Here is a 9,611-nt window from a genome sequence, read left to right as displayed (position 1 = left end):
AAACAGAGCTAATGTCTGGACTCTTGTACAGTCACAATGTTGTCTGCCATAAAAATGACATGATTATGCAGCTTTGTCAAAAGCATAAATGTTGCCCATGTAGTGTACAACACTAAGTATAACTTATACATTTTGAATGTGTCTGTTGTGAAGTTTGAATGTGTGTGTGTGTGTGTGTGTGTGTGTTTGTAAACTTATAGGTATATTATAAAGGATACATTTACAATAATTGTTTCACAGTAAAAACAATAAATTCATTCAGCACAGATGAATCAACTTGGCTGAATGTAATTGTTAATAATATCATCAGACGTAAATCATATGCATTGCATTTCTTTTTTCAAAGCAACTTTCCCCAGGAATCATATGCTGCTGAGCAGTTGATCTACATCATCTAAAATGCAATATATTCATGAAGTATAATAATAATAACAACGCTCTCATGAACAAACAATGAGCAATATATTTTTTTTGCAAGGATTTATTAACCTTTGTTAATGTAAGTTAATTAAAATGTTATCTTTTAATGTTCATGTTAGTTGACAGTGCATTAACTTATGTTAGATACACTTGAACTTATGATTTTAAAAATATATTAGTAAATGTTGGCTTAACATTAACCAAGATTAATAAATGCTGTAAAAGTTTTGTTCTTGTAAACTAATGTAGTTAAGTAATGTTAACAAATGAACCCTAATTGAAAAGTCTAAAGATGACGATAATAATAATTGTTATTTTCTGGGGAAAAAAAGTAAAACATTTATATATAATCTTTTTTGTGTTTATTTAAAAAATATATATATATTTTTTTTTTAACCAAATTATTTGACAATCAAGTGGTAAAAGTGGTGATTAATTCCTATTTTCACTAATATAACAGACATAAAACTCATGTATTCTCTATTGGTGAATAAAAGCAAATTATTATTATTATTTTTTACTTGTGCATGTTTTTTTTTCATTTATCAGCATGGTAAGAGCTGTGATAAAAAAAAAAAAAAACTGCTACTGAATCTGATCAAATCTTGAATAATTTTAATAATTCCTAACTGAATTGGAATTTACAGAGAAAGCAGGTCTATATATCAATCACATATGGCTAAAACTGAACACTGGCCCTCAATCGATCAGGGTCAGTTATCCTGTGTTGGCCATGAGTTGGAGAGAGCAAGCAAGGGTATGGACAGTGGTGGAGGAGGACAGTGCAAGGCTTGTAATTCCTGTTGCCTGCCCTTCCTTTCAGATGGATTGCAGCCAGGCTGAATGCAGGCTGGGATTAATGTTAGATCCCAATCTGCTCCCTCTGCATTTACAAATGGCTTTATATAACTCCTAGTCTATTTGATAAATGCCACATAATCCCACAGGAAGTCATCTGTGTTTGTCTCGTTTAGGCCACACCCAGAAGCAGCATGTACTGGAGGTCGGCTCTGAACGTGTATAGTAGTGACCATCATGCTGTTGACACGAAGCTCATTTTACAACATGCAAAAGGTTTAGACAGAGAGAGCTTGACTTCTTGCGTGCATGTCAAAGGGATGTACTGCTTAGCCGCATATTTTCTGGAAAGGAATTATTGTCTATATTTCTGTATGGCCTACTTTGCGTTTTACTATTCAATCTCATATACAGTGTATATTATCATAATTATATATATATATATAATTATGATAATATACACTGTATTAAAAATTTCAATATTTACATTAAATGTAGGCTATATACAGTATATATATAAATATATAAAATGTAATGTACAGATTTAAATATTTAAATTGTTAAATATATATTTAAATATAATAATTAGAATTCTATAATAATAATATTTAAATGTTTAAAGTATTAAATGTTATATATATATATATATATATACATTTTTTTATCAAAAAATGGTTTATATAAATATATATATATACTTTTCAAATATATATCTACAATACTGATACATCTGTTGTTGGTGATGACAGTGATGACGACAGTGATGATGTGTATAAAAGAGAAATACGAATATTTTGTGACACTATGACGGAGCATTGACAACATCTGTTTAGACTGGAGACAAACATGCCTTTTTGGATAGGCATTGCGCTCTAGTGGTACGATTGAGAACAACAACTATAACTTTTCGATCCTTCAGCATACCACAGTTTTTTTTGTGTGTGTGCAATTATTTGACACCTAATGCAAATCTTTAAAGAAAGACTTCAAATATTTATAGTATAACATATTTATATTTCACTCATTAAACGCAACATCATCAAATTTCAGCTTTTCAAAAGCTTTTTATTTTCATTAACAGGAAAAAGTAACCAAAAAGGACCACAACAGACAACATTTTTAAAATATTGGAGTCAAATAATCATCTGAAGAAAGACTGTTAAATTAAACATGCTGTAATTTAATATATGTAATATAAAATACATTTTGTTTGTTGAAATACACAATTGACAACATTCTATGTGGCCAAGAATAAAGTTCTTTTACCAAGTTTGGCAAACACACATTATATCATATTTCATGGATGTACATCACAACCATTACATGAGAAGTATTAACAATATAATTTAACAACAAAAGAAACATGAAACATTTTTAGATATTGATGCACTTAATAGTAAAATGCATGTATAAGAATAGACAAAAAAGGTAAAGAAACTGATCGCATGTAAAGTTCATACATAGTTCTAAATGTTTTATATTAATGCCCATATACAGTTACCTGTAGAATTTTGAACTTTTTCATATAGTTTGACGCATATATAAATATACAGTATACATCAAATTACATAAAAATCAATTCATATGAAAATACTGTGCAAAAACAATAACTTTGTAAAAACATTGAATATGACAATATTATTGTATTTCATATAATTTGGTCTGTAGTAAAGAGTAATAGACATAAAATAAAACCGTACATCTACATTCATTTCACAACTCACCAACAAAAGGCAAGATATCTGTTTCAATACACTTCATATAGGCCTATAAGGTTACCTCTTTGTGTTAGCAATAAAGGAATTGAGACCTTGTTCAATATGCTTTCCTTTCATCCAGTTTGAACTCAAAGCATGCTTATGCAGAATAAATGATGCTCTGTGCTGAATCTGATGAAATGACTGCAACAGGCAGTTCCACCTAAACAAAATTAGCTTCCCACACTTTTGGATTTAAAAAAGCTAATCAATATAGTGTGGACTTTTTAACTGAAAGAACCTTTTTCACACTTCTGGGGGTTCTCAGAAGCGGAAGTCGTCATAGTTGGGCAAACTTCTATTGTATTCGCATTTGCTCTAATAGCAAAAGAAAAAAATCCACGATAGCATTTCTTTGACTTTCCAAAAAGAAAGAGAAAAAAGAGATTGATTGCAGCAGCCAGAAGAGAGAAAGATGTCAAATTTGCCATCACTCCCCCTTGCAGCAGTTTTTTTTATGGAATAGTATAGTGTTATAAGTGTGTATTAAAAAAAATGATATAAAATATGATATATTAAATAAAATATTAAACGTTACTAGATTTGCAGTGTTGATAACTGCGGAAACGCTTCAAAAAGGGTCCATTATCAACCAAGACATACCAGTTTATCTTTCATGTTCACTGAACTGAAAGTCAATTTCCACATTCACTGAACAAACACCTACTGGTTCATAATAAAATAACAGCCAATTTGAATCACACTCTATGTGGCACAGATTGCCAGAAGCTGGCATCCTTATTTCATTACGCTTTGGAATATACTGTACAGTAAGCAACTTGACTGTCTGTTTTCTAATAAGGATAGGCTATACAGATATTTAGTAATTATTATGATCATATGAATTTGTTTCAAACTCTCAAATCTTGCTACATTCTGTTCTGTCAGTGAGAATAATGTCTTTATGGACACAAAATGCCTAGAGCAGCTTTGCACATGTACCTCCTCTCTCATACACAGCACACATGTGAGTCTGTAGGAGCAGCTAGCTCAGATCTGACTGCTAAATCATGACTAATCAAGGCAAACGTCTGTGGACAAATGCTAAAACACACTAAAATCATAAGTAACACGGTTGGCAAAAAATGATGGCTGTGTTTGCGATAACAAATAGAGAAAGAGAATGAGAGATCTCTACAAGACGTATAAAATAACCACACAATGAAACGTTTCTGCCTTCTAAGGTGCCAAGAACAGACTGAGGTGAGGCCTGGCTGGAAAACAGGCCCAGCGGACCTTATCCATGAATATTGTCCTTCGAATTGGAAGGGAACTTCAGGACCCGTGGGAGTCTCACAGGGTGCCGTGCCGAGCTTCATACTTGGTTAAGATATTTTTGCACCGCCCGAGCTCTTTCCGTATGTCGGCAACTTCCTGTCGGAGAGCAGCGTTCTCTTTCTCCAGGAAACCAGCCCGGATGGCAATCTGATTTTCTTTTAGGCGCCGAGCGTCCCGTGACCTCTTGGCGGCCACGTTGTTCTTTCTGCGCCGTGCCCAGTATTTGTCGTCCTGCTCAAATTATGCAGAAAAAAAAAGGGTGGGGAAGAGACAGGAGCGCCTAGTTACATTATGTCAAGATTATTTCAAGCTTTTTAATGGTTACATGTTAACCCGACAAAGCCTATTGTATAACTGACATGCAAATGTCTAAGGCCTCTAAGATATAAACATGATCACAATTTCACCTTCATGTTTTTGCTGTGTAATATTTACTGGTTTTTATAAAGTAACCGTGAGAATAAATGTTTCAAGAATACCTTGGGTTTACTTGATCATCCATACATCATGTAGAAATGTGAGTATTAAATATGAAACGTCTATTATTCATTATGTTTATTATCTCTCAATTACTGTATTGCATTGCATTATGTTTCGCTCCAACAGTAAAAACTATAAAGCTTTGGTCATAAAACTAAGTATTTAAATATCGTCTTACTAAGACATATTAGTGGGAATAATAGTGACAGTTGATATTTATATACATTTTATGTAAGTAGTCTGCTATACTGTTATAAAATCTAATTGATTTACAATACAAGCTATCAGAAATACATCTTACTTTTTGGCCATATCAGCAACTGCACCAAATTGCATATTTTTGCTGAATTTTGGCCAGTGAATTTTTTTTCCCAACTCAAATATTCTGCTATATCATATTATATAAGCCATAAAAGCCTGATGTATCAAATATGATACTCAGCAAAAACCTCATTTAAACTTTTCAAGGTTCAATAAATTGTTCCATTTAAAAAATATATTTTTGACTATTACTGCAAATGTCAGGCTTTACATGGCTAATAGTAACAGTAAATTCAGATTGATATTAACAGATAATTATGACAAACCATACTTATTTACGTTTAACAGGGCGAGCGCGAGAGAAAACCGTCCGTCATTGTGACAGCACGTTTTCTCACGCATTTGCTGCCGTGCAATCAGCTTTGAGCAATTTACTACTCTGGAAAGCTGGGGAGGGATCCACTTTTATTTGAACAAATTAAAAAAGGCAAATCCTTTAATCCCAAATGCGGCAGAACTGGAGCGATCCCAGGAAAAAAAAAGGAGGATCACGTGGGCCAGGCCGCAGAAGGATGAATGAACAGAGATAAGCTTCTTAGCAAGAGCCTGTTGCCCAGCTGGTCAATGGTGAAGGGTGAAAAGAGTGACCAAACATACACTTTTGGGGGCTGAATAACTTGACCCAAGTTACCTTCATATCATCAGAAATGAAGATTTTGCGTGCTTTCTTGATCATAGGCTGAGGTTTCAGCTCCTCTTCCGAGAACTTGCATTTCCGTGGGTCGAAAACCTCCTGGCCAGGGACGCTGGACAGAGCGAGGTCTGCGGGATCGGGCTCGTAGTTCACTGGTATCTGAAGGGCCTCCGGGTCTATAGGACTTGGCGTGTTACGTGATGGAGGCAAAACTGTAAGAGAGAGAGAAAAAAAAAGATTTATTGTTGACTCGGTGGCAGAAGTGTAATTTAGCGGTAATGTATTGTAACACATGGTGAAAAGGCTGTCATGAGCATTTCATTCCACTAGGTGGTGCACCAGACATTCATAAATGAAGTACAATAAATCTCTAGTACTGGCAGTACAATCTTGTTTTCGTGTATACATTTGGGGTTTGTTTTGGTCAAAAATAAAACATGTTAAATGAATTAGCGCTGACCTGTTTTTTTTTAAGTGCCAGGATAAAACCTTTTTCTGGAAAGCATTTCATATTTTCATCCTGTGTCCATTTTAGCAGATTTTTTTAAATAATAATTTTAGCTGACATAAGGTTTTCCATAAAACTATGTTTGGATGTCGCGCAGCAAATGCTCAGACTAGGAAACTATTCATCTGTCTGCAAACTTTAGTCAGTGGTCAGTTTACTTACTTTTATACGTTTTTCAACACAAATTTCTTCAGTTAATATTCAAATTAGTCCAAAAAAAAAATCGAATACAATTAAACTTGTAATTAATCAATGTGATATTTTTGATATTCAATAAATGGATCTAATTAATTTTTAAATTGATTTTAAAGACCGAACTGAACAAGAGATCAGTGATTTACCTGGTACTAAATCCACAATTCCAAAACAACATACAGTTTACATAAAGTTTTATAAAACTATGTTTAGATGTTGCACACCAAATGCTCAGACTAAAAGAGTCATCGGTTTGCAAATTCTAGTCAGTGGAAAATGACATTATAGGCTAGTCTGAGATTTCCATTCACAGATGAACTTGCAATGGGTGGGAAAGTTTTTACATTTGACAGCTTATTTTTCATGTATAAGAAAAAGCCCACATCCCACATATAAAAAATAAAAAAAAACTGCTCAAAAATCCTAATTTTCTCTTCTCCACAAAAGCCTCTCTCGTTTTTTCAATGGGCTTTCTTTTTCAAAATACAACTTCATAGTCTTGCCTGTCACCACGGTGGATACTATTTATGATCTTATCATTTGTATATTATCATAATTATAAGCTAATAAGTAACCTTTGAATATTAAAGTTGAACAGAAATTCAGAATAATATGGGTAAGAATAGGAACAGAGCAATACGGAGGAAAGGTTGACACTATGAAACAAAAATTCATGCTCTGTTTCCCAGTTGCACTCACACACACTGTCATATTTAGATAGTGACATCTGACCCAGCTTTACATCATTTTAAAGGGTTGTTTTTAATCTATAGAGTGGATCTGCTGGGTCTAAAGTGACAGTACCTGTTCTGCCCGGGCTGTGGAGGCAGTTCTGAGGAACCATGCCCGTGTGGATGGAGGTGATGGCCCGGCTGCTGAGGTCCATGACTGAGATGGGGGGCTGTGGCATTGACGCCTGCTGATGCTGCTGGTGCTGCTGGTGCTGCTGGTGGAGGCTTTGGTCATGCTGTGCGGGACTGGAGAGGATGCCATTTTCAGAGAGGAACTCCTCAAGGTCCATATACTCCAACTGAAAGCCGTCTCCATCATAAGACAATGTTTTATCCCAAAGCGTTGGCCCTAAGAAAGCCGACTGTGGAGCGTTTCTCTCTTCTTCTAGCTTTTTCACCTTCTCTCTCTCCTTCCCATAGCCTGTAAGGACATTACCATTAGTTAACACATCAACTTTTGATACATCCAAATTCAAACAGCTTTTTGTCTTTAAATGAAAATGTATATAGCTCAAATGGATTTGAAAGTGCATGCTTTATTAATTTTTCAATGGTTTTTAAAGTAATAATTTTTGAGTGACTGTTCTTAGCTGCAAGCTCAGCAATATAAAAAAATATCTGTTTCCATTCATTTAACGTTGCAATTTTCCCCCCGTTTTACTTGGTTTCACAAGTTTTCTGAGTTTCAACACAATTTTCGTCATTGTTAATATTCAAATAGTTGGTTCAACTTTATTTTAACAGTAATATTAATTAACTACAAGTACTTACTATAGAGTTAGGATTTGGGTTAAGGTTTACAATTAGTTACTTGTAAGTATATGCATAATTTAATGTTATTACTACAGTAAGTACATGAATTAACGTGTAACTGCACCACCTTAAAGTAAAGTGACCAAATTGTTTAAAATAGTAATTAGGCTACAATTAAACCTAGGTTAAAGTTTAAATCTTTATTCCATCAATATTTTAAGTTATGTTTTATTAATTTTAATAAATGTAATGCCATTAAAATTTCCATCATTTGAATGTATTTTTAAAAAGTATTATTCAGAACAACTAATCTCAGCTATGTGATGTCTCTGTAAGTGAAGTTTATTCATTAATGCGAGAGACACTTTAACGACAGAAAACACAAGAAAGAGAGAAAAAAAAAATCAAAACAGCAAAAAACAATAGCTAGATCACAGCAGAAATCGGACGACAGCTCTAACAGTAAGGTCAAAACAATTATTATTATTCATATGCTGCAATGTAACAAAGTGAAAGCTTCGATCACCTTCATCTTGCCCAGGTAGTTTCAGAGGTTTTTCCAGGAGCGCCTTCAAAACGCCGTGAGTTTGCGGAGGTAGGAAAGCTGAATTCAGCGGTCTGGACATAATCACTCTTATTCCGTGCGAAAAGTAGGCTATTTGTGAAAAATTGAAATGAAATCAAGGGCTAAATGTAACAGGTAAATAAGCTATCATTCGTCTAAGAACGACAAGTGAACGATCCAGCTCTACAGCACCGGCATAGGTGGCTTGAAGTGCGTGAGTGTATGTATGTGTGTGTGTGTGTGTGAAAGAAATGTGAATGTGATGATCATCACCATGTGTCAAGAGTGAGGCTAGTGACGTCAAAAAATCAGAGGCGGTGCCACACTTTCGCTCCACTTGCTAGTTAGCAGTTTAGAGACTGTTGCCATATCCTCTTATCATAATTTTTATAATTTATCTCATGATAAAATGTCTGCTAAATAAATAATAAATAAATGTAAATTTGATAATCAAGGCTCGTTTTTTTTTTCAAATGCAATTTGAATTCTTTAGTATTTTAGGGCCAGAGTTACAGGGGTGTCACCCTTTTTATTGGGGCACAAGGCCCAGTGAAAAACAGGTGCCCCAGTGAACTACTGTGTGTGCCGTTGAACTTGATTTCACCAAGTAGGCTACAACATGTTCCTGGATCAACATCTTCGTTGATCCTAGAAAACATTCCAATCAACCAATCAGATTTGAGGGATACGTTAACGTTTACAGTTTATGTCAATTTAAGCTTACAACCAGGGTTAGGTGCTTCTACATCAGTGTAATTAACCTATCGTTTCCCTAGGATTTTAGGGATAAGTTATGGGTTAGGACAAAATTTTCATACAGGGATGTTGTTCCAGGTTCAACAAAATGAAGATCCAGAAACATGTCTTACTTGGCAAAATCACAGTAAAATATTACTGATAAATCATTGTCTGACAATGGAGGCCATACGCATCTGAAAATAATTTTCCCTTGGTAATATTTCAGCAATATTTCTCTCAGCTGTTTGGAATCAAAGCTGATGCCAGATTCACCAATGAATACCGGTAACTCTTTATCTAAGTCAAATGGTCTGAAATTGTTCGATTCACATTTCACGGCTGAATCGTTTACAGCCGTTTCTCACTCAGAATAGTAGCCTAATGGGATACTTTATGAGGTGGATATTTAGGCCTACCTACAATCCATTGAAAC

General features: G+C 34.5%; 1 protein-coding gene across 2 annotated transcripts; it reads right to left on the bottom strand.

The window, feature by feature from the left end:
- Positions 1-4,038: 4,038 nt before the first annotated feature.
- hlfb (HLF transcription factor, PAR bZIP family member b) lies at positions 4,039-8,655 on the bottom strand. Of its 2 annotated transcripts, none has more exons than XM_056268840.1 (4): positions 8,402-8,655; positions 7,196-7,543; positions 5,686-5,900; positions 4,039-4,487 (listed from the first exon to the last, which is right to left on the bottom strand). In XM_056268840.1, the coding sequence occupies exons 1-4, from the start codon at positions 8,499-8,501 to the stop codon at positions 4,269-4,271; spliced, it is 882 nt and encodes a 293-aa protein (XP_056124815.1). In that variant the 5' UTR covers positions 8,502-8,655; the 3' UTR covers positions 4,039-4,268. The 2 variants fall into 2 exon arrangements, with proteins under 2 accessions (XP_056124815.1, XP_056124816.1); XM_056268841.1 differs by having other exon boundaries at positions 4,039-4,484.
- Positions 8,656-9,611: the final 956 nt, after the last annotated feature.

The sequence above is a fragment of the Rhinichthys klamathensis genome, unplaced genomic scaffold (genome assembly GCF_029890125.1).
Source record: "Rhinichthys klamathensis goyatoka isolate OS25496 unplaced genomic scaffold, OSU_Roscu_1.1 h1tg000277l_1, whole genome shotgun sequence".
NCBI lineage: Eukaryota > Metazoa > Chordata > Actinopteri > Cypriniformes > Leuciscidae > Rhinichthys > Rhinichthys klamathensis.
This window is presented reverse-complemented; position numbering and strand designations above follow the sequence as displayed.

Coding starts and splice junctions, on each gene's coding strand:
- hlfb (XM_056268840.1), bottom strand. CDS start 8,501: ATGTCCAGACCGCTGAATTCAGCTTTCCTACCTCCGCAAACTCACGGC. Junction 5,901..7,195: donor CCACAGCCCGGGCAGAACAG/GTACTGTCACTT, acceptor TCTCTCTTACAG/TTTTGCCTCCATCACGTAAC. Junction 4,488..5,685: donor TCATTTCTGATGATATGAAG/GTAACTTGGGTC, acceptor GCATAATTTGAG/CAGGACGACAAATACTGGGC.